This window comes from Chamaea fasciata, unplaced genomic scaffold, assembly GCF_029207755.1.
Source record: "Chamaea fasciata isolate MVZ Bird 193981 ecotype frontalis unplaced genomic scaffold, bChaFas1.0.hap1 SCAF_6, whole genome shotgun sequence".
Classification (NCBI taxonomy): domain Eukaryota; kingdom Metazoa; phylum Chordata; class Aves; order Passeriformes; family Sylviidae; genus Chamaea; species Chamaea fasciata.
The window spans coordinates 47,733,120-47,758,952 of record NW_027094091.1 but is presented as its reverse complement, the minus strand read 5'-3'; the positions used below and the strand labels follow the sequence as shown (position 1 = coordinate 47,758,952).

Below are 25,833 nucleotides of genomic sequence, written 5' to 3'. Positions count from 1 at the left end.
TTTTTAAAAATAAATTGTAAGAACGGGTGATTAATAGATGGAAACTATACAATAATATACTTTGGAAACAGAAACCTTGTCAGAGTTTACCAAAATATTTAGTAGTTTTGCATAGCATGGAAGTAACTGAGTCCAGGAGCATCAACCAGAAGAAAAAATTGAGTGATGAGGTGAATGTGTATATCTGAGTTGTTTGCATGCCCAGCTGAAGATGGACTTGTGAGCTCTTTTGAGTTCCCATGGAAAACAAAAATAATAACCCAAATGCATATAAGAGTATTTTTTAAACTGAAAGAGGCACTGTAGTTGAGAATAGGAGCTTAAATCCTAGAAGCTATGGATGTGACTATGGCAGCAGTAACTCCTCTTGATTTAGCTCTCTGGCAGTGCCTTCACTGTATGATTTGTACCACAGAGCTGTACTTAGGATATAGAGTCTGTCTCAACTTCCATGCTGTCAAGATTTACCCGAATAAAATGCCTTGTGGTAAAGTAGGTATTGCATTTGTACTGTCCTGTTCTTTGAGTGGCAGTGTATTAATTAAAGAAAGGTGACAGTACTCATAGTAGAGCCACTGCGCTTGTCATTTATGGGTTTAAAAATGTTTCACTGTAACAGACATTAGTATGTTCTCAATGTCCGTTGGGCTTGATTTTATTCTTCCTCCTTTTAGGCAATAGATTTGGCCCTGTGGTAGGTAACATAAAGTAGTAAGTGTGATGTATATGTCTACATGGAAAAAATGTGTTGAATAAACAAGATGTATCACATGAAAACTTATTGTTTTAAATACTTGCATCATGTTCATGTAATTGTGCAAAGACATTATTAATCTGGACAGTTACGTGAAAGACTGATGCTGTTCCAGTGTCACTCGTGCTTTATATGTATGTGTATATAAAACCCTATTCTGACCTTTCTTAGCAACATTTCGATTTCTTTTCCTCACTGCGCTCGAGCTGTGGTCTGTGACACTCGTTGTAAGAGGGCCATCTAGTGTCTAAGGCTTTTCAATGCCACCTGTCATCTGTAAGGTGGTGGGCAATTCTGCTGAGTGATGGAGCAGAAAAATTACTGCATCAGTGCCTTATGGTAAACTCCTATGGAATATTGTAGTAGGAAAAATGTAGCTTTCAATCCACTAGAAGGAAAATCAATTTGAGTTTTTAATATACTGAGAAGATATTAATTTCAGCTCTGCTGCTGTTGAATTTGACTGCTTTAAAGTAGTTGTGTGTTTGAGGTGTTCATGTAGTATCACGAGATGAATGTTTATTTGCTTATGAGTCCTTCAGTTATTATCCCACCCAACTCTAGATTAATTTTTAATACAGAAATGAATATTATTTCTCATTGCCTAAACACCTGCTATAAATGCCTTTTGGCAGTTAGGGAAGACAGATGTTTGTATTAGGGAACTGGCTGTTGTAGATATGTGCTCAGGAACTTGGGGTTTTTTTAATAATGCATGGCTAATATTGTGGGAGATTTTAATGTTAACAAAAAAGCCTTGCTCTAAAATGTTTACGCACTTAAAAATTGAAAATGAAACATTTTCTTTAGGTTTTGTTTGGTGTCTGAAATATGCTAAAATGTAAAAAAAAAAATAAATTGCAGAGATTGTTTTCCTATCCATGATCTTGTATGTGAAGAGACAGTGTAGATGTGACATCATTCTTTTCTCTCAAAGAAGGGCCTGGCAACTATTCAGGCAGGATGTCTTTGGTAGTGTCTTACGTTAAAATCAGTTGTAACAGATAGTGGAAGAACCAGTGATTTTGTTTTTTTTTTTTTTTTCTGTATTCTTTTATGAATGTTGTACTCTGATTTCTGTTTCAGGAACTTCATCTCAGGAAGAAGATGAAAGATAATGTTGCTGAAGAGCATTTATATTTGGCCTTTTCTCATCAGTACAGAGATAGTATCTTTCCTCTTCATACATCTATCTCACTGTTTCTGCTATCCTACTGTGACTGTAAATTATTTAAAGTTTTTTTAGTGCCGACTGGCGAAGATGTGGGTGATCAATGTGTGACAAAAAACCTCGCTGGTGATCTTGAGGTCCATTTAATCTCCAGGTGTCAGCTTCCAGTGGTTGTGCAGAGCTGCAGCTTACCTGCTGTTTTTGTGAAAGATGACAAATTCTGCCGAGCTGGGCTTTCTGTGGTCTTAAGACATATAATACAGAAAACATTCGAGGCAGATCCATCTAAAAAGGATATTTTGGAACTCTTGGGCTTTAAGAAGACCTGCTTAAAAGCCTGTGCTGAAGTGAGTGTGTCTCTCTCTTAGATACATCGATTGCTTTTTAATAAGCATTAAATGCACTGAAGTAGATTCTTAATATTGCTGTCAAGTAAGTTCTTCTAGTAAAAAACTTAATTTGCTAAGAAAATGCAATTTCCTTTATGGAGAAGTACTTGTATTTTGGCACAAAGATGAAAAATAATTATTTTTGAAGATACTCCTTTTTAGCAGCACAAGAAGAACCTTAATGTTAAAAAGTAGGTCAGATCTCTTTGTTTCATGTCTAGCAGTATGAATGAATTGTAAAATTTGAAGTAAACTAAGAAATACCTAATTCCTTGCTAATTTTGATTTCAAGAGCACTATATATTGTTAGCCTTCACTGTCAAGGGGGCGTTTGTTCAGCTTATCCTCACCAGGTTGTCCAGTGTCTTTTCAGCAGATTGGCTACCTAGCCAGGTGGTCAGCCTGTACCATTCCAGGGGATAAGTCCCTCCTAGGTGTGGTATATTCTGAGTTTCACATCAGTTCTCTCTACATTCTCTAGTCTGTGCAGGCTCATGTGAATAGCAGCTCTACCTTGGAGTTGGTTGGGAATTTGTTGTCTGCTCTTTTCAATTCCCTGTCATCCTTGATGGGAGTGTATTCCATCTCCCCCCTCCAGGTAAAGATGATGAAATGGGGTTAGGCCTCAGCCTAGACCCTTAAAGATTTCCACTCCTAACTGGCCTTCAGGTAGAGTGTGAACTATTAACCAACACTACCCTTTGAGTTGGGATGTCAGCCCATTTATCACAGAGCAGTTTACTCGCCTGGCAGCTCATCCCTCTAGACTTGCCTTCCTCCTGCCTCTCAGGAGGCTGAGCTCCACCCTGGCATGATTGCTATTTCCATGGTTGCCATTGATTACTGTGCCTTCAACTCAGTTCACAGCTTTGTTTCTTATGAATTACACAGCCACCCTAATTTTATGTCAATAATAAGGGAATAAAAGCGTGCCGTACTGGATAACCGTTCTGTTATATATAAGATTTAGCTTCCTAACTCTGCTGTTGTAAAAGCAATACAGAAATATCTGATTCTAAGACTAACAAAGAATGTGTTTAAAGCTGGAATTCCTTTGCTTGAAGTGATGGAGTAACCAAAGTAACCAAAAGTTACCCTGGGTTTTGTTTCTCTTTCCGTAGAGACGTTCATTATGTAAATTTATTTTGGCAGGTTAGCCAGTGGACCAGGCTCTGTGAGATCAGCATACCTCTGGCTGTTGAAAGATTTTTGACGGCCTCTCCTGAGCACTGCCAGGCTATTCCCCCTGACATTTTACTGTTTGAAAGGAAGCTTGGAGAGCCTGTCCGAGTACATAATGATGACAAAATTCGAAGGCAGAAACTTCAACAACAGAAGGCAGGTGCCAAGGCTGCAGTGCCTGTGCTTGGTGAAGAAGCAGCAGAGGAATTAAAACCAGGGGAAGTCCATGAAAATCCACCCTCAAGTTTGGAACTGAGTGTAGCTTTCTCTAAACTACTTGCCCAGGAAGCACCAGATGCAATCAACAGGGAGGCCCCTCACATCAGGAGAACAAAAACCTCTGACCTTCCACTCTTGGACCACGTTTTTGCAGAAGGGCTTTATTTTACTGTGGCAGATCTAGTCCTTCTGCCATGCATCCATCAGTTCTTGGTAAGCTGGCAAATTCTACAAATACTAACTAGTGTACATGTATGTTTTTTAAGAACCTAAAGATTGTAAAATATATTATTTTGAGACTTACTGTGGTGTTTACAATGTGACCTTAACCCAAAATCAAATATTTGTCTTGTTTTTGTACAAACACCAAAAACAGGGATTGGTGAGGTCACTAAAGTGACTAATACTTCTAGATACAGAGCATATCAATGGTTACTAAACACTGTTAACTATTAAAATATTCTACTGAAATATTTTGGCACCAATTTGCCCAGAAAATAATAAATTAAAAATACTAGTACGGGTGACTTGAGCTCAACTTAAAAACTAGTTCTACAGTGGGAAAATCTTCTGTGGCAAGACTGTGTGAGAGTCTTGCTCAGTACAATCAGTACTTAGTTTTATGAGGATATATGCACAGGAGAGATTTAAGGAAATGACAACTGTGTCTTTATTTCCCATCATAGTAAAATGATACTATGAGTTTGCCTCCTTCCAGTATTCCTGCAGTTATTCTATGATATTTATGGCTAAGCTGGTGTCTGTTCCAGGAACATTTGCATTTTGCAAGTTGGTTTGCCAAATTTTCCTGATGGTGTTTGAAAACAAATGGAATTCTTGGAGAAGATGCTGTTAGTCAGATTGAGGATAACAATCTCAAAAATCAAGATAATGATTATATCAAATATTAGTAGTGTGACAAAATGTCTACTTTATAACTTCTTTAGCCACTATCATCATCCTCAGTGGATTTCTATATGATGAAAGCAATATGCTGCCTTTGAATTGAAATGATGAGTTATTTTACAGAAATGCTTCTTAATTCACACCTTCTTTGTTTGTTTTGCAAATCACATAATTGGAGGTGAACAGCAACTTCTGTATGGATGATACTAAACAAAAGTGTTAAGACAAAATGCTTTCTTACTATTTAAAAAACTTCAAAGTATTTCAGCCTTTGTTTTTCCAAGACCATTTTAAATAAGAGCATAACTTTTAAGAGTAATATTTGATTTACTGGCACTAGGCAGGAGAAGATTTTTGCATCAGATGCTTAATTGTTTTCAGCAATGGAGTTGGAATCATTCTGTGGATGTACTGTGAGCAGCAGAAAATTTTGTATTTATTGACTTCTTATATGTTATCTTTGAGCCCTGGTGTTCTGCAGCTCATGAACTAGGTATGTTACAGTACACTTGTGTTAGCTCACACCAAGGATTGCCCTGAAAACCTGGCTTTCATTTTCATTATTACCTAATTTACAAGAGCTCTGGGATAATGTTTGTTTATTTCTGTTCTCTGGTGAATGATCATTTTCTAAGCAATTATACCTTGATGCCTACAGTTGTCATCAAAATTGAAAAACTTGCATCTGAAAGCTTCTTGCAGGCAGTGAGTTGAAACTGCTCTTGTTGATGGAAGTCCCAGAGTTTAATTCTGTATTAAAGTGTTATTTGTCACTTGTGTAGCTGGACTTCCTGGATTGTGTTTAGAAAAATCACTGTAGTGGCCATTCCACTTTGAATTAAGGGTGTGAATAATAATGAAGTCTTAAGTGAGTGTGTGTCTGGAAAATATCATCCTATAAATGTGAGGAGACCTGACTAGCTGATTGGAGATATAATTACCAAAAGTAAGATAATGAAGCTGAAGGGTTGTTTTTCATTACCTCATTTCGTTGCTGTTATGGTTCTGAGGTTACCTTTGTTATGCTTTCTGTGAGTTGTAACTCTTGGAAATTAATAGAAGTATAACAAAAGCTCAGTTCCTCATCTGGGAGAAACCACTATTCACTTTTTAAAATGCAATTTAGAACGCTTGATAACAAGTGTAACAGTGCCTCTTAGAATTGCTTTCAAAAAGACTTCTTCCTTACCTGAATTAATGTGGTTTTGCCCGTGTTACTATTAGGATATTAAATTAGATACTAAAGTTACACAGTTCATCCTTCTTTTGCTCCTTTAGCTGTACCCTAAGTATATTATAAACACAGCATGCAGGAGAGCTCTGGGCAGTTATGTGCCATTTCAAGTGTTCTTTACCAATTTCTATTTCCGCACTGCAGACAGATCTGGGGAAGAATTTTGGTTTCGCGTGGCCTTTTCTGCCTGTTCCTGTAATCATTATTTTTAATTTTCTGTTTAAAGCAGGCACAGCATCACAGAATACTTGAAGTTGGAATAATTGAGGTTGGAAGTCACATCTGGAGCTCATCTTGTCTAACCACCCTGCTCAGAGCAGGGGCAGCCAGAGCTGGTTGCCCAGGATTGTGTCCAGTCAGATTTTGAGTGTCTCTAAGGAGACTTCTCAACCTCTACTGTAAAAGGATGATCTCCTTTGTTCTAGAACATTTGGGAATCTAAGCAAAAGTTATTTAATTTCATCAAATGCATACTTTTTAGAAGTAGCTGGACTTCATCTTAAGAAGTGATTTGGGTATTTATTTTTTTAATATGTGCAACATATTCTTACTTAATAAATGTTTTTATTTCATTTTTTTTACACTTTAAATACTAGTTTCTATTGGAGGCCACGTTAACTCATAATCACATACACTTAATTCAGAAAAGAAATATACTAGTTACTGATATTATAAAAAGATGAACTTAAGATTCTAAAAAGTAATACATGATTAAAAAAAAAATTCAGTACTAATTTAAAAAAAACCCCACAGATTTAGTGCAAAGACTTGAGTAAAGACATGGGGTAATGTATGTCTGTTACCACAGAGTCAAAAGGTATTTCAGGCTTGTAGTTCCCAGCAAAACAGCAGTTGGTGGATGAGTTTTTAAGGGGTACTTGTGGGAAAGACGATTCAGGTACTGTAATGTCATGCTTAGAGTTCAGTATTCATTGCAAATTACTGCATTGGGGTTTTTAGTCTAATGCCCAACCAAAACAAATCATTCCTATGTTAGGAAATAGCACATATTTAAGGGTAGTATTTATATGGAGTTTTCCTGTTACTGACTGAAATTATGATTAAAATTGGTTGTGTAAACCTTTTCATCCTATTAAGCAAATGGGAATTGCAGATAAAGTCTAAATGGCCAACTTGCAATTCCACCTGGAGCTCTGAACCAGCTGATTTTTGTATTGCCATCATGCTGTGAGTGCATCTGCTCAGCATGGAACTGAGCTCACTCCTGTAGTTCCTGCCTTTTGGTGGCTTGTAGCAAGAAATTTACAGTAGCCACTTCTAACCTTCTCATTTTATTATTCTAGGTTTCCAGCAAGAGACAAGGCAAAAGTCTGGTAGACTTGCCACTGATATCCAGTTGGTATCGAAGAGTTCAGGAAGTACCTGGAGTAAAGAAAGCTGCTGGCAAATGCAACATGGAGCTTCTCCAGCTTCCAGAGTTGATGTTGGCTCCTGAGGAACGGCTGCAGGACTCTATTCCAGTTCCTGATGAGTTGGAGGAGGATAATGGAGACAGTCATTTTATAGGTGGTCCAAGGCCAACCATGACTAAGTTAATGGTAATAAAAGCTTTGTACTGAGTTGTTTTTATAACCATATTTGCTTGATTTGGAGTAGGTAGAAATTATTAGAATTGTGCAAGCTAATTTTGACGGCCTTGAACAGTTTAAAACCCTTTCTTTTTCTTAAATCTGATACACATTGGCTTAGAAGTGATTCTGACTTCTTCTGATATTTGATTGATTCAGGAATTGGGCAAAGATAGGACTGCTGGAGCCCTATCAATAATTCTGAATAAGCAAAGTAACTTTTTGTTTGAACTGCAATATTGTGTTTCTTTTTTAAAGATATTTATATAAAGAATGACAAAAAAACCTGTTGCTTTTATGTTTGGCTTCATTATCCAACCTTTTCAATTGTTTGGTTGGTTGGTTGGTTGGTTTTGGGGTTTTTTTTGGTTGGTTGGTTGGTTGGTTGGTTGGTTGGTTTTGGGGATTTTTTTGTTTGTTTGGGGTTTTTTTAATTTTTTTTTTTTTTTTCTGTTTGATTAAAGCTTTGAACATCTGGGAACCCCAAGGAGTTTTGTTAAAGAAAACTGTCCATCGTATTCCATAATTCAATATTTTTGCATGGAAGGTGACAGCATTTCCTAAAATAATAGCAGGGCTTTTTTGTGAGAATGAGAGAAATACATAATTTGAATGTTGTATAGTGTAGAGTCATCCACCTGTTCTGTTTCGCTTAGACTGACAGTGTTGCAGTTGGATCTGATGCCATTAAATTTAGTGAGAATTTTGATACCATCTTGTAAAGGGTCTTAATTTATTTTTTTCTCCTTTCATGCAGGAAAATGGAATTGAAGCAAAGTTTTCTCCTCATCCATGCCCCAACTGGACCCTAGACTGGACCAGTCTTCCATCTGCAGTCAGTCCTGGGGAAGGTGGGGGTTTGTATTGTCTGTGTGTGTGTTTAACAAGGTCTTCTTCTGGTGAAGCTACTTAACTGTTTCATAAGAAAATATGCCAGTATTCAGTATGTTTCATAACTAAGGTAAGCAGTTTCAAATCTGTATTAAAATTCAGTCTGTTTTGTGACATATGGTGATGTAGCTTCCCTTGGGTTATCAACAGCTGATGAGCAAACTGGGAACAAAAGATTGGCCTTGATTTCAGCCAGCAGTTGACACAACCCAAAATCCTAACCAACCTCTGTGCTTGGTTGTGTTGAGTTTTCCATAGAAGTAAAGGCATCCATAGATACCTTCCACAGGAATAAAGTTTCTGTGGTTGTTAGTATGTACAGACAGTAAAAAGAGTGTGGCAGGTCAGAATATAAAAGTGTAGGTGGTCACAATGTGAGACAGAAGGAAAATGAGATACATCATATGATTATTTCCCTGTACTGATGTATGTTATCATAGGAAATGTTTTCATTTTTTCCCTAGTAAGGCAAAGGCTGAAAATTTTAGGAAAAGGGGATTGTTGAAATAGGACTGTTGAATGGCAATACTGTACTACTGCTGATCGTATGTGAGGTTTGGGAAAGGGGAGATTATATATTATTTGTGACCAATAAAGAAATGCAAAGTCTTCTCAGGGTTTTATTGGGCAGCATTAGAAAGGGGGTTTTATTCCTTTTTGGAACTTCAGCCAATCTTGGAGTCTTTGCCTGTGTTCCTGATCCTGTGTGTGAATGGATTCATGGTCTTCAGGTTCATTTCCTACTTGCTGCAAAGGCTTTGTGGATATTAAGATCAGTTTGGCTGGATATGATTAGATGTGCTTCCTTTAGGCTCATCCAAAGCACATTACAGGGAGGGGGAAAGTGTGTGAATGTGGAGTTGGGCAGTGGTAACCCCTGTTGCTGCTTTGTTACTCTGAGGATATATGGAGATAGAAGCCTTTGGTACTGTCACATTTTTTCATCAAACATTGTGTTCACTGTGAAACAAACAAAAAAAGAGATTTTTTTTAGAACAGGAATTATTTTTTTTTCTTTAAAACAGCTTTTTATTTATTGACTTTTTTTAATAGAACTGAAATTCAAGAATGAGAGGTAACTGCCCTACAGTCTTACAAACCCTTACTACTTTTCTCATGAGTTGAAATACTTGTTAAGCAGGAAGTTAAAGAACTTGAAAGAAGAGCTTTATTTGTGGTATTTCATCTGAAATGAGCCATCATTTCAGTTGCAGTATGCATGAGATGGTATTTACTTACAGAGGAGAACAATGTTTACATTTGTAATTTAGAAACATCTTTGAAACTTAAATACCTTTGAATAACACAGGCTAGAACAATAACATAGAGCATAGTGTTCCAGTTCTGTGGAATTAATTGATACTTTGATTAAATAGTCTTGGTGGCTACCAAACAACAGTCCTGTAGGATCAGTGTTAGCTTCAGCTTCCAGAAGTGTTATTAAGTAAAGGATACTTTAATGTAGTATGGCCTCTCAATAGAGAAAGAAGAAAATCTAGAAAATGTTCTAACCCTCCTCATAAACAAAATTAGTTTTAATGAAAGGGACAACACTTAATGATGTAATTATCTTCTAACTAGTATAAAAGTTTGTGATTTTGTGTCCACCTTAAAGTTGTTTGTAATTGCTCATATAACTGAATAATATTATAATTGTGGAGTAAATGGTGCATTTGATGCAGAGTTATTTGATTTGAAATTGTCAAAATTGATTCAATAAATCCAGGTTGTTTCTGGGATTTTTTTGTGAGGCTAAGTCACTCTTATTTTGATCTGCTTTTTATACTGGTGTGACCTTTTGAATATTTTGACTTGAAAGATGCTTTCCAAGTTGAGAATAAATTATGCTTAAAAATCAAAGATACTTTAGAGAATCTGACATTTTATGAAAACTTCTGCTAATCAAGAGATGCAAATTGTGTATTTTACTTTAAAAGTTAAAAGCAATTGTGTTTTTAAAATTAAATCCAGACAGTCATTTATTCTGTAAAACAAGAAGAGTTAAAAGAAACACTTTAAAGTTCTCTATTTCCCTTTCAAGCCTGTCAGAACTTTTTGAAAGACTTTGAAGATTTTTTTTTAATAGTGTTTTAGCCTATTTCAGTGTCTCAAGGCATCCTGAAGCAGGAACTCATCCTTCTTCTTCAGCTGATTTTTCCATATCAGAGAGCTCTTTGCCTGCAAGCCACATGGGTGTAACAGTCCAAGGGAAACTCAACTGAAGCTGCTTCTCATTAACTTCTCCTTAAAGTTACAGTTTTGCTGCACTCATTTAAATAAGTTTAAGCCACATTTATATGTTCATTATATTTTGCAGTTCAAGATCTGGGAAACCTGTAATGGCAATACAGGCAGGTTGCCTCATATTCTTGATTCATACTTGAGGAGTAAATAATTTTCAGTAACAAAGAGAAAGCAAAAGTGCTCATTTTTGTAATATAGGCAATATTGGTGTATCTTCTTTTACTGGTTTGCCTTAAAAAGAGTTTTCTTGCAAAACTTCATATTTCATATGTGACTTCTTAGGATCTTTCGACTGATCAGGGATATAACATCGCATAGTTGGCCTGAGGACAATTTACATGGAAGTTTGAATGCATTTACTAATTTTTAGACAAAAAAATTCCTCAGGTTTAACTGGAAATAATAACTTAGGCGTGTCACCAAACCAGGTAACTCATGGATAACAATGTACACTGTTCCTACTGTTACTGTGCTCTTCCTCCCTATTTCTTTTGTGATTGTCACAGATTACCAAGCAAAACAAGGGAAGGGAATTAAATATTTTATATTTTTATAATGCCTACTTGGAGACAGGAGGCTAAGCTATTATATGTTAAATTCAATGAGTATGTAGTAATGATTTTTAGGCACAATGATTTACTAAAATGAACACTCTTTGAAAACATAGCTGGTTTCCATGCCTCATGAAATCAATGCATATGCATTATAAGGAATACAAGTTCAGTATCCTTATGTTGTTTGAAGTCTGTTGCATTTTCTTAAGTGGTGTTTTGATCTAAATGACATGCCCATAGCCTCTGAAATATTCAAAATCTGCAAAGAAAAAACAACAGTTGCTAGTGTATCTTATTAAAAATCATACTAGAAAGAATGATACCAAGTTGTAAGAGCTGCATTTTGATTCAGTGAGGACACATTCTCCTTGGTGTTTGGCGTGCTCTGTAAAATCCTGTTGTGTGATGAGTGTGATTGATGGACTTTCATATGGCTGATAGTCATACTGGGAAGTGTCACCTTTGTTTCAGTGCCTTGCTGTGTGGAGTAAGTGTAAGCCCTCAGAGAATTTCTGAAGTCTTAATGCTTCATATTGAATATTCCCTACAACAAAAGTTCAGGCTTTGGTGAGCTCTAATTCCTAGAGGTGTGATTGTTATAGTTCACAAGTCCTTGTTAATTGGCAGTTTATTTGGCTTTGGAGAGATTTGTTTTGTAGAGTACTGCACATAAAGTTCAGTGTATGCTTTTTTTAGTCCTGTTGTGGTTTGTATTTGTTTACTGAACATACTAAAGAAATAAAATTAAATACCACAGTTTGCCAGTTGAAATGTTTTACAGATTTATGGCTTGACCTCTGAAGACAATTCATAATGATTTGTTTTTGTAAATTCACAGTTGTCTTGTTTCTGATGGTTGAAATATGGTCTTGATTAATCCACAGTGAACTTTGACAAAATGTCTGCACTTGGCAGTCAGTGGCCTAAACTGACTTTACCTGAGTAGAATTTTTGTGTGATCTGTCCTAGACAGAAAAAGTAATTTTATTTGTTAAGACTGTGAGATTATTTTTCTCTTTGTCTCTGAAGTTCTTAGACCCATGGAAGGGCATAAATCCCAAAAACATTAACTCATGGCTGCCTAGCAGGTATTTTTTAACAAGATTGTTAAATTAATTTTTCATATCTTAATCAGAAATCTTTAATAAATATTAAGTAGCCTACTAAGTAACTCTGCCCTTTGTTTCTTTAAACCATTTGTTCTTTCTTTTACTCCAGATATAATTTTAGTAGAGTTTACTAGTTTCCTAGTCCCTTTTATATGTCTGTGTTCCTTATTCATGGGATAGCAGAGGACCAAACTTAAATTATTCATCTCTTAAACCAGAGGATTAGAGGTTATGCATATACTAAGTACTCTGTAGCATGGAGGTGCAGGTCATTTTTTGTGGAAGATTACTATTGAGGAGTGAAGGAATGCTGATCCATTCTGGCAGTTACAGTTTGGAACAATGTCCAGCAAATATCTAGAAGATTTGTATGATTCAAAAAGACATTTTCTTTTGAACATGGCCCAAAATCATCATCAGAGGTATTTTTGGGGAATATAAATATATAAATTAATATCCTTTAATGATCAATAAGGTGTACGTAGGAGTGATGCTATGCTACAGAGTGGAGAAGGAAGGCAGTGATGACATATTTATCATATTTGTATTAATTGGAAATATTGAGGAGGAGTTAAGACTTTTCTGTCTCCAAATAGTCTAGTTACGCTATTGGATAAAATACTAAATTGTTGTTGACATTACTCCTCATAATCTTTTTCCATAACATACTAATAATATCTTAGTATTTCCAGTTACTGTAAAATTTAAATTGCTTTTCTGTGGCACTAATCTTGACTTTAAAAGGAATATTTGATCTGCTTCAGTAGTCTGGTATTTCTTGCTGTAAAATGTCTTCACTGCTTATTTGAAGAATGTTCTGTGTGTTTTGTCATTAGACTTAAATCCCAGTTACATCAGTGACAGGGTGTTCAGCTTGTGTCCTTTAGCTCTTTTGTGTCACCCCTTTGCCATATCCCAGACTATGGGGATTCATAATTCACTTACCTGTGTAACAAAATCAACACAAGGATTTAAACTTATGGGGGTTTTACCTGTCTTTGCAGTATTTTTGTAGGTCACTTACATTGCTGTTCTCTACACATTTTAACTGAAGGACAGCTGAGTTTTAACATGACTGTTCTGTGTTTCCTCTACAAGGCCTAAGGGATCCTTTCAGGCAGAGGCATCAGAAGACCTTTGCTACCCCTGCAACAGCACTTTGGCTTTTTTACTTTTCTTCAAAGTGTAATGTTTAGCTGTGCAATCTGTCTTTTAGGAGCAGAATCAGTTTGTCTTGGCTCTGTGTTTGACTACCGGAGCTTAAAATCTTCATGGACCACAGGAGGGCAGCACAATCTCTTTGGATATGGAGCTGTGCCTGGATGGATGGAGCTGTGCCCCGGACTAAGGAGTCCTAGAGGAAGATGCTTTTTATGTGGCAGTTTTCAGCTCAGTAATCTATAGTCCCAAAGTCTGGGATCACCTGTTGTAAAAAGTGATTTAAAATACTCCCCCCCCCGCCCCCACTTTGAATTAGAGTTGATAATTTGAAAGTTGACATATTCACTGTGTTGGAGTACAACTGAAAGCAGTAATTGCTGAGGCTGTACAAACACACGGCAGAGTAACTCCTTCTGCCTTGAATGTTTTCAAGTCTAAGAAAAGGTAACAGCTGAGCAGGGAGTGAAGGAGAGGAGAAGTTGATAAGCTCAACTTCTGCTGGAGTTTTATATTCTTTGGGGAAAAGGAGTGATTCTGAGAAGATATTTGTAAGGAAATGAGGAGCTTAATGGAAATTTCTGGAAATTTTTTTCTGGCTTACAAGTAACAACATGCGGAGATCTATGCAAGAAATTTATTTTTTTTAATTGGTCAATAAATACTGCAATAGTTCAAGGGCCAATGTTTTGGAATTAAAAAAACATGGTAGCATTGTAGGCTATTAGATTAGATTATTTGTAGATAATTTGTGAATAGGTAAGTCAAGCTGTGTTCTTAATTGGCAGTTTTGATTTTACCTGATTATTAAAACTATTAATCTCTCCTACTTCGTATTTAATATCCTTAAGTAGTTATTTCTAAGGCTACTGGTAGTTTCCAGAGTTGGTTGCCCAGATTTTATGTGCATTCATAAATTATCATACTAAATAAAATGGAGGTTTACTTTATGGTTATTGAACTAAAGAGTTTACTTCAGAAACGTAGGCAAACATGTTTTGAACAACTTATTTTTCAACGTCAGGATTTTATACATCGCAAGTATAAAGCTTCCTCATTGTAATGTCAGAATCATTACCAAGGTATTGTCAAGGTTTGTGCAGCATTAGTGAATTTCTGGCAGCTCTTCATTGACATTTTATAAGGAGTTGGTGAATCACAGGATATTTCAGCCCAGCAGTACAATAGGCTCGTGCACATAAAATGTACCTTGAACGTAATGTTTGTGCTCAAAGGTGAGCACTGTGAGAGGGGCTGCATAAACTTTCTTCTTCCCTCTCCCAATCTTGCTGTGTTGCAGAGTTGAGGTACAGAATTTGTTTCCAAACCATAAATCAGCTGTGACAAAGTGTGAGTTAAGGAGGACTTTTTCTGTCTCTTGGAGTTGCTTATGGCTTCCATCTGCACTTTCATTGGTTTTGGATATTGATGTTAAGAACCAAGAATGCCTTTCTTGATTTGGATACAGTTTTACATTGTATAAGGTCACAAGTTTGATTTTGGCTTTTCCTGAAGGCAAGTTTGTATGCACAGTTGTTCATTGAAAGTTCTAATCAGCAATTTCAAGGAAGTCAGTACTGCTGGGTTTAAGAAAAAAACCCCCAAGCCTAATAGTGTTAAAAAAAGAGAGGTAAAATTAATTTGGATGAGTCATAATCTGTTCGGAGTAGTTTAATGCTTTCAAAACTTTTAATTACACAAAGGAGAGGCCAGGCTACTGTATGCTTAGTTTTTTATTGAAGGTGGTATTAATTATTTTGTACTCTAAATGCCTCTTCTCCAGATGGTTTGGAAATGTTTCTGAAAAGTTATTTTTTGGCTCATGTCTCGTTTCAAATTTCTGGCATCTTACCATAGCAATATCAAAAGGAGTTCACATCCTTTAGAAACTTTTAAAGTATTGAAGAGCAAAGGCAAGTAGGAAGTTCATCTGTTTGTAGAATCATTTTGTAAGTGTAGAAGAATTGGAGGATAATCTCAAAATGAGTGAAACCTAATCTGAAGCAATAAAATTTGTCCCCTCCTAGTGCAGAATATTGATCCAAGCATCCAGAGATAATGGAGAGAGATCTGGTGCTTGTATTTCAGTTTGTGCTTTAAAAGTTTTGCAAGTCTGTCATGGCGTTGTTGGTCTTTGTGTTGGTGTTTAAATGGCTCATGTGAGTAGTGTGAGTAGACCAGCTGAGATATCATTCCTGTAGTCATTCCATCAGCACACTTTCCCTGGAATTTTCTGCTGTATCCGATTGGTGAAGGCCTCTTAAATCTGCTTGAATGCTCTTGAATATCCCACTTGCAGATCTGCCATGTGTTATTGTGCTTTTAGTGACAAGAAGTAAGAAAAGAACATCCACCCACCTCAAAGTCTAATATACTTCTTATCCCTGTGAGCTGTTCTGAGTGCTTCCATGAAGCTCAACTGGACAAAGTTTTTACCTTGGCTCGTGGTTGCATTGCATGTTTTCTGCAGAATTTTGTTAGGAGTCAGACTATGCTGGACAAAAGTAAAAACGGACTCTTAAACTCTGCTGGTTTATACAAACACTCCTTGCTGTCCTGAACTTTGTACTCAATACCTTTAAGGCTGCACTGAACATCAGCTCAGGTTGTAAATGGTTCTAGGCTGGATATGTAACGTTCAAGGCTGCATATGGAAACTGGTTTTCTTTCCCTGTCCTTCATAGCTTGAGACAGTGGGAAATGTCGGTGCATGTCATGGACTGCCACGAGCTAGCATTTCATGCTGCATCCTGGATGGGGTCATGAGTTTTGGTACAAGTTCGGGGGATATAATTAACCAGTGTCTTTAGCAAACAACACAGTGCTTTTATTTGCACAGCATTTGCTAGTTTTGTGCAAGAAATAAGTCAAATTATAGATACAATATCTTGAATCATGCCTCATATTTTTACTGTGTCTTACAGTAGTAATGCATATATGTTGCTTGAAATTTTATGTATCTATCTATATAAATTTTATGTTTCTGTATTGTCAACAGAAGATACATGTATACATGTTGCCTGATCTCAAAATGCGTGTTTTAATACTGTAACTAGGGATTTGGTGCTTGTAGCTCATCTTCCGTCTCATACAGGGAAAAGAATGCAGTTTAATCTTTGTTTAGATATAGTAACTTGAAAAGATGAACTAGGTTATCAGACTTTCTGCACTAGGTAAATTTTGTGGACTTTAATAACAAATTCAGCATTAATGTGGATAAACTTCTAGTATTTTTAATATTTTAATTTGATGAGTTGGGCTTTTTAAACTTGTGTTTTTTAGACCTTTTCAACAGTAACAGGCAGAATTACTGGTTTTACTTTTAACAAGTATCATATGACTGCTACAAATCTAAGTTTGAGCTTCCTTATCATAGTAGTCATCTATTGGTCTGCAGAGTTCGAAGGCCAGGGACTTTCCTGTTGTTTGTATTCCTGTAGCACCTCAGCTTCACAACAATGAAGCAATGGTCTCCTTGTCAGATCTCTTTGCAATAGAAGTCTGATCTGAGTTAGACACTGGTATGCTGCTGTAACTGTGACAAATTAGTACGCAGTTTGGAACTTGTGCCTGGATACTGCTGTGCTAGTCCTGAAAGGACACGTCAAACCTGGCTTGGCTTATCAACAGTGCAATAGAGACCACGGTGGCTAAATAAAAGCTGTTTCAGAACAAGTTAAATGTTTCTTGAAAAAAAGTTGGGGCAAGGGAGGTGAAATTAGAAGTGTTATTTGAGTTCCCAGAGTGATGTTGAATCAATGCTTTGCCATAGGAGGAACTTTCATTTTTTTGCTTCAGTAGTAGTAGCACACAAGTATATTATAAAATTGTATTGGTGCTTCATTTTTCTTGTAATGGAAATACAAAACTGTAAGCAAGTACTGTGCAAAGTTTTGTAACGAGGAAGTTTTTATGAGTTTTTTTGTACATAACTTTTAGAATCAAGGGTTAAAAAAAGATGTTTACTCTTGAATAGCTTCTGAATTTATTCTTGTACCTAATTTGGTTCTTTACCCATGAAGTATAGCTTTGCTATGTGTGCTAATGCTGAATATTGAGGAATATGATTATGAAAGCCAACATAAATGGATATATAACCATCTTTCAAAATTGTTAGTGTCCCTGTGTTCTATAATGTATTTTTTGAGCACAGTCTATTACTGTACAGTTTTTGTGAAGTGTTGCCATTATTTCTTCAGTATGCTCTCATCATTTTTGAAAGACTGGAAATGATTTCTTCATTAAAATAGTCTATGTCTCTAAAAACAAAACAACCCCCCCCCCCCCAAAAAAAAACCCCAACCTGAACTGAGACAGAACACTTCTTAATCCTCTATTTTATGCTACTCAAAAGCAAATGGATTACTTTCCATCTTATCTGCAGCACGTATTTGACATTCCTCTGCTTGTGCTTGTTACTGGATGCTTTGACCCATTTGTGATCTCTTGATGTATACTGGCATTACAAACTTTCTGTAATTTATTTGGATGATGTTAGGTAAAACATAATAAGTCACACCATTCAGTCAAGCTTTCTTGACATTTTCGATCTTAATTGTTTTGTAAACAAAGGTTAGTTCTTTCTGTGTTCTTGACCCCCAGTTCCCCAATTTTATTTAATTATTTTTTTTTGTGCTTAATACATGCGTTTTGTGCCTCTGTATGTTTTTAACTGTGGCATGAAGATCATAGTCACAGCTGATTCTCACTTGCAGGGAGCAAGTAGAACATATGGCAGAGATTATCAATGTTGAACTCTGTATTTGAGCCACAAGGTCAGAAATTTTATATAAATACAAGGTTGGTAGGTTGTTGCAATGACTAATAGTTGGGCTGAAAATCACAGGAGTAACTTCTGCAAGACATGGTAGTTTCTTGTAGATTGCACTTTGCCTGGGTTTGTGTCACATTCAAAACATGTGGGTTTAGGTGGACACACTTGTCCATGATTGTGCTGTCAGAAAGATGAGCAGATTTTATGGTATATTTTGTCTAGAAAGTCCTGCAAGGATAAATTAATCTTGAATAATTAGGTAGTATTTCATATGTAGTTCAAGACTCTTTATGAATGTAGAGCTTTTCTTGAATAAATTGTTGATAATTTTAATAAATATGTAAATAGTTGCTTAAAAACCATCTGTTTCTTAAGCTAGCTGAACAGATATAAGGAAACTTCCTTTTGACATTGTTTTTATTTAGTAAATTTAATTTTTGCAGTGGCTTGTAGAGCTTACTCTTCCTCACTGCAACCATATGTGTCCTTTGTTTCAGAGTAGAAATAGTCCTGCTGAGGTCATGCAAAAACTAAGCAACAGGAGCTTCAGTAGAATCATAACTTTTTAATTTTATGTTGTTCATTAAGGTGATTCGGATTTGCTACTGTGCACTATACACAATGCCGAAGAAATAAGCATTAAGACCAGTTATTTCTTTCAGTTTTGTATCACAAGTATGGTGCATAGGTGAGTGCTCCCTACTGCAAGAATTTATATTTCATTTATTTTGTTGTGCCTCAGAGAGGGACAGACCATAGTGCTCAACTAATTTTTCTGAAGTATTTTCAGTACTAATTAATTAATTAAAAGAAAAACCCCTAGCACTGTAATATTTTAGTTATGAACTCAAAACAGCTTTATGGAGAAATCAAATCTGATAGAATGTGGTCTGTTGTCCATTTGCAAGACATCCAGTGGCTGCTGCATGAATAAAATTAGAAGCATACTTTGTTACTATATTTTTGTATACAGCTGCAGTACGAGGGAAGAAATAGGCTTTACAGACTTTGATTTATCAAAGGATCTTGAATTCCTTTGTACTTAAGGGGGAAATTGAATAGAAAACCATTGATTCTCTTCCATCCTCAAATTTCAGTCCCTGTAGACTATCTTGCATTTTTCTGCCAATATTTGCATTATGCAGGTACACAGTGGAGGTTGTGATTACTATTTTGCAGCTCAGGTTTTCATGGCTTTTTGAATTAAAAATACCTCTTAAAATAACTGAAAACTCAGTTAAGGATACTTCTGTAGTTTCATATAGTCTTTTTTCTCCCATTGTAATAAACACTTTTCCATGTAATTGCAATATAATTTTTAGTATAGGTATGCTTGTTCTGGCTTTGAGTTCTCATCTTGGTGTACTCCAGAAGTGGTTTGATCTAAGTAAAACAATCCCATCAAATTGCCTCAAAATAATCCCTCCCACTCTTAAAGCAGAAACACCCATTTTAAGGATTTTATTTGTAGAACGCTATTGATTTGACTGATGACCCTTCTCACTGTGGGTTAGGCTTTGTGCTGTGCTGTATTACTGTCAGAATAGTTTTGTGCCTTTGGCTTGAGGAAAATTTGCACACAACATCCATACGCCATTAGCTAACTCTTCTCCAAATGCTTCCTTTGCTGTCTGGGTAATAAGGGCTCGAGCATCTGCAGAACATCTGTCTCAGAGCTCCCAACAGGAGTGTGGATGTGCCCTGCTCTCAAAACTGGGGTCCCTGAAAAGGTGAAGGATCCCTGTGTTTCTCAGTTGCTTTCACCTACTTAGGGGAGCTTTGATTTCCTTGAGACCAGTGTTACTGGGATCTTTCCTTCTTCATTTCCCACACAGTTCTAAGTCCAGAGAAAGAATGCTGGCTGTCAGTGTGTACATTATACTGCAAGTGGGATGCAGTAGGAATTTTGTAGATTCATCTCTGTGGAGTTTGTGAATAGGAAGGCTTAGGACAGTAGGGTAACAGGACGTGCAAACTATTACCCCCACTCTGAAGAAGGCAACTATTGCTGTCTGAGCTTCGTATGTATTTGCTTAAGCCCGATTTGTGTGTGTACACGTGGCAGGCCAAATTTGTTCAAATATGCCAAATAATCCCTGCAGTGTAGAGGTTTTATTTTCCTCCTTATGTAGTGATTTTAGAATGCCCTCCTTTATAAATGATGCAAAGCATTCCTATAGTCATTTATCAGAAATGTGTGCTTATATATATATTAATGTTTTATGTTTAATTAAGGTTTTATGTTTAAGAACTGCTAGCTGAGACACTGCCTAGCAGATGCGCTACTGTGGCATGTCCTTGACAGGTATTGCTATAAAGTCTCCAAACTATTCATTTGTTTCAATGCTAGACATCCTCTCTTACAATTTATTAGGTGATGGCGGGGTCTGTAGCTGCAGATACTTGATGACCTATTAGATCAATTTCTGCATCAGCACTAAAAGATGATGACAGAATAAATATGTCTGTATGACCTCCAGTACCACAACTCTTTATCCACATTTGGTGATGGTGAAGGAAAAAGAGTTCTGAGATGGTGTTTACACTAGAAAGGCAGTATAGCCTCCAGAGGTCTCATCCAAAAAAACATTGCTGTGATGACTTTTTTTGCTAGGTTTTTTTGTTTGTTTTCCAGCTTTTGACTCCTTTGACATTATACTGGCACAAAAAGTTTATGTCAAGGCCCATTTGCTACACAACACACTACAAATCATTGTCTGTTGTTTGAATATCTTAGGTTTATAAGTCAGTGTTTAGTCATGTATTTTTTCATTGAGGCAGATGTTTCAGGAACATGCCTTCTGGCAGTTAGAGGGAGATATATTTTCTTTTTAAGTTTCTAAAGGCAGATATTTCTTTAGTCTAAGTCTTTGTTTATTTGACAGAGCTGATTAATTTTTGTTGGAAAAGAGTTCATAATTTTTCATTTCTGTTGGCTTCAATTTACAGAAATTCAGCAAGCTGTTTGAATTGACTTTGGTTCATGCTGCACAGCTTTTCTGTCTCTCTCCATCCCCTCGAAACTGCTTGTCTAATTTTGTTCACATATTATGAAGTAACAAAATGAGGACATGAAAAGGAAGAGGATACCCTTGTACATTTTCTCCTCTAAACTAATTAGTACAGAGTTTTTGTGTGGGAGATAAGTTTATGGATGACCTTTTTGTTTAGTTAGGTGGACTTTAAGTATGCTGGTAGTTTGTAGAATAAACAGAAGTGATGTGTAAAGCAGAAAGTGCTGCTCTTTGTCTGCAGCCAGCTGCTCCAAGACACTCTCTGTGGAAGGGCCAAATGAAGTCATGACTTTGTGTCTTAAGGCTCCTACTTGTAGAGCTTGGGGAACTGGAGTGCAGTGCTGGGCTGGTGCCCACAGTTTCTTTTACTTTTTTTCCAAATTTGAATCCAGGTCTTTGTTTCAAAGGTGATTGAAGGGATTTATGGATTTTCTTGATTATTTGCTTTCAAAAACTATGTAAAAATAATACAAAATGCCACCTGGCACAAAGCTGCTTAAGACACAAGAAAAAGGAACCTTTTATTATTAGAACTACAGGTCAACAAGTGCCAATTTTATGTATTTGTTGTCTTGGAAACTCACTTTTGTCTCTGCTTTGGATTTCAGGAAAATGAGCTAACCTGTGACAATATTTTCACTTGGGTACTTTTATTCCTTATAATAACAGAACACCCTCTTCTGCTCTTTTGTCAAGCATGTGTGTAGGTAGTGGAGAACTGTGTGCACAACTAGCTTTTCATCAGTGTTTCTGTGGTTATCTTACACTGGATTAGCCAGAATTAAAAAAAAAAAAAAAGTTCAATCATTAGGCAGCTTTTGAATTGATGTAATTAACTTGTCTCTTTAACTGGTATTTTATACATGCCCTGAAAACCTTCTAGGAATGTATTTGTGACATGTTGTGTAGCATAAGCTGACAGTTCTGTGTTATTTGAGAGGCATTTACCCTTTTTTAAGTGTTGTTCTTCAGAAATGCATTAAAACACGTTGAAATTTTCTTTAGTTTTCATCTTCTAAACTTGTTGTAAAATGTTACATGTTGCATGCTTTTGACTTGTCATGAAGAATTTCTATTGATGGCAGGATTGTTTAACTTCACAATCTTTCTGACTTAAAGTGTGCAGTAAAGTAGCATTCGTTGGTAATGGGTGATTATTGCTATGTAATATGATCCAGGTGACCACACCTTTATTTTTATATATTTAAAGGAGTGTATATTTATTCTGTTTATTTCATTGTTTTGTCTTCCACTACATCATAATTTGTGGTGATTATAGTCAGTCACTGCTTCCCTAACTTGGCAGGATTTGCATGGGTGGTTTGCATTACTGACAACGATGAAAAGGAGCACTTTGAAGAGAAGCATTTTGCAAAATGCCCTGATTCTGTTAGTGTGGGTAAATATTTGTTGCAGCTTTAAAGGTGGTGGGGGTACCATTGGACTGGCTGTCTTCGGGAATACAGTTGTTACAAAGCCTGGGGTTTTTGCTCTAATAGTAAGTGCCAGTCTTGATTAGGGAGTTGTCTGGTTCTTTCTACATAGTTACAGAACCTCTCCAAGCTGAGAATGCTGAGATACGTGTTGCTTTCAGCCCAAACTGGTTACTAGGAGCACCATAGACATACTAAAGGACAATTTAGTAACTGTACTTGGCCGTGGCATGCTACCTGCAAAGTTGCACAGCAGGCATTCTGTAACAGGCGCTTAATTATGGGACTTTGTCTGACTCTGAAGGCACAATGAGTAAGCCACATGAGGCACTGCCATCTCAGCATATTGTGCCTTACTCATTGTGCCTTCAGAGTCTGAGAAAGCACTGGAGGGAGAAGACTGTGGAAAGAGAAGTGCTGATTGAAATGTTTTGTTTGTGGTGGTTTTGTTTGTTTGCTTTTCTAAAATCTGTCATATGAGCTACTAATGGCAAAAGTTTATTTATTCCAGAGTGCAACTCTGGAGGTTATACAAACTTTAATGTTGATCATCACCATTTACAGTGGTAAACTGGCACAAGCAGATACTTATGTTCAACATCAGAGATTAAAAGAACACTATTCCGAAGCTGGTGACTCACTTAAATTGTATAGAAAATATCCTACTTAGCTATGTATTCAAAGGAAATAGTTGTGTTTGCTATCTAAACTGCAGTTCATTAAGATTCCCCTCTGCCCCAACTTTGCTTCAAAAATTATGAGAAGAAAAAGAAATGAAAAAAGTTGAGTGGTCAAGCAGTTATTATTACTGAATTAAAACCTTATGATGGAGTTCTGTAATTCCTATATTTCCTCTGGACTCTTGAATGTTTTTTCAGCCCTTTTAGCTAACATAAACCACATGAATACCAAAGACACTCATTTCATACAGCAAATTTGATTGAATTTCCTTAAGTTTTCATAAACTCCAGATTTATACAGGATCAAGCTATAAGTGCTGTGATAATTGCAGTGTGTAAATCAGACAGAATTCAGAGAATGGAGAAATGTATAACCTTGGCCTTTCCATGTGCAGCTTGGATGCCTTTGTTTGGAAGTTATATACAGCCATTGTGAAATTATGCTATTTGCATATTGAATTGTCAGTCATCAGACATTTGCAGTGTGGGATTTAATTTTAGTAATGACTGAAATTCAGGATGAAATTTCAAGGATGAAATTCCTTTTCATCAGGATGTTCTGGACAAATTCCTCCAGCCATTCATCTTTGTAAAGTAAACAGGCATAATGTGTAAAGTCAAGCTGAAAGTCCTGTTAGTCCTGCAGCCAGTTGTCCAATTGCTTGACACATAAGAGCCAAATGAAGTATGTCTGTCTTCCAAGAAGCTTTTTTTTGTTTCTGATTTATTATTTCGGGTGCTCTCACTCTTTATTGATAAGCAAATCAAAGACAGGAATCATCCGAATTATTAATATAGCTAGTAAGTAATTTTTTTCTTAATTAGAGGCAGTGATGGGAATTAATGAGTTGGTGTATATATAATATATCAGAAGGGTTCTTTTGAGCTTCCCTTTAATTCTTTGCAATTCAGTGCTTACCTTTTCCTTAACAATCAGTTATAAACAATTCAGCATAAGGAGCTCAGAAAGGGAAATCTCTGTTCCTGCTGCCTCTTAACTGCTGAGAGCTGGTCCCCTGCAGGTAAGCTGCTGCTGGCCAGCTGTGAGTGTAAATGGCAGGGGCTTCTGGCCCTTGCTCTGACCTCAGCAGTAGCCTCTCGTTCCTGCTGGGGAAGGAGCTCTCCTGTTTTTACAAGGACAAGCACTCTTAGTCTCCGGTGAGAACTGACTTCGATTCCCCTTTCTCAGCAAGCCAGTAGCTGTTAATCAGTATATTAGGCTTGTGAAAAGTAAACAAAACATTTGATTCTGGTTTCCTTGTCAGGCAGTGACATCTTCATTTGAAGATATTTTGCAGAAAGTGAGCAACCCCTGCCTCCCAAGCCCGGATGTTGCTGACATTTGGTATAATATTGTGTGTAGGTAGAACAGCACTCCTTTTGGGGTTAGAGACCTTTTCCCACATTTAATACAGCAGAGGCTGCTTTTTCCTTTCCTTTATTCTTCCCCAAATGTTTTATCATCTTTCAGTTTTTAAGTTTTGTTTCTCTGTGCTTTCTTCCTCACTTCTTAAACACTTCATCATAAGTGAGAGGTGCTTTAGGGCACTTAAGGAGCATAAGATACAGGCAAAATATCTGACTTGATGGAATCTTGACCCTAAAGGAGTAAAGGTAAGGCAGAAATGTGAAGAAAGAGTAGAAGAGAGGCAGTGTATGAATACGTGTGCAAAGAAGTGAAGGAAAAGTGAATCCAATCTTTTTTTTCTGCCCATAATTCTGTCATGACGTTTTGAAATAAAATAATTCCCTAATCTTTGGGATTCTAGAAAAATAGCTTAAAAGTATGAATCTCAAAGGCTTCAGAATGAGAAGGGTAAACAGATATTGTCAGTTAGCTTAAATGTGTAGGAGCTGAGAACTTTGGAACTAATCTAATGTTTTGGGAAAGGTGCTGACACATGATTTTTGTTAAGACTGCTGTTGGCAATATTATAATGTGAAAAACTTGGAAGAGCATGGCTAGCAATATCCATACTAGTGTGGATAGCACTCATTAATTTAGGTATGTATAGAGGCTTCATAATATAGTACAAAATAGTTTAAAAATAGTATAAATAGATTAATCTGCTAACATTATGTTAGATGTTTGTTTTCTAGTTTGCTTTAGGCTGAATATATAGAAGAAAAGTTTTGAAGATAAACAGTTGGGAAAAAACTAAACAACAAATCTTTTAAAAGTAGAACATAGTTACGTTCAGGGGGACCTCAACATTAATTTTAATTTCTTTTTACTGTCTCTATGTCTTCGTGGCTTTAAAAGGTGTCTTACTCTTTTCTGAACTACTTTAGTGCAAAAAAAAAAAAAAAAAAAAAAAAAAAAAAAAAAAAAAAAAAAAAAGCAAGCAGACCAAGTTCCTGCTTAGGCTGTCAAGGGTAAGTTTTCATAGCTGTCTGACCTTTTTAGACTACACCAAGATAGTGTATATGAGATGTAGGGGGCTTTTGTGCCTGAAGTGATAAAACTATTTTGCACAGCTTGCCTCAATAAAGAGCAGATTGGTTAGTAACATCAGGAGGGACTCCTATCTA

The 25,833-nt window shown here is 36.4% G+C and overlaps 1 protein-coding gene across 1 annotated transcript in view; it reads left to right on the top strand.

Moving 5' to 3' along the window:
* Positions 1-1,394: 1,394 nt before the first annotated feature.
* Positions 1,395-25,833, top strand: part of GSTCD (glutathione S-transferase C-terminal domain containing) — a 40,021-nt gene continuing 15,582 nt past the window's right edge. Inside the window, exons 1-4 of the mRNA XM_066186279.1 lie at positions 1,395-2,272; positions 3,467-3,928; positions 7,160-7,414; positions 8,202-8,295. Coding sequence (XP_066042376.1) covers positions 1,862-2,272; positions 3,467-3,928; positions 7,160-7,414; positions 8,202-8,295 — 1,222 coding nt within the window. The 5' untranslated portion in view covers positions 1,395-1,861. The remainder of the gene's footprint in view (positions 2,273-3,466; positions 3,929-7,159; positions 7,415-8,201; positions 8,296-25,833) is intronic.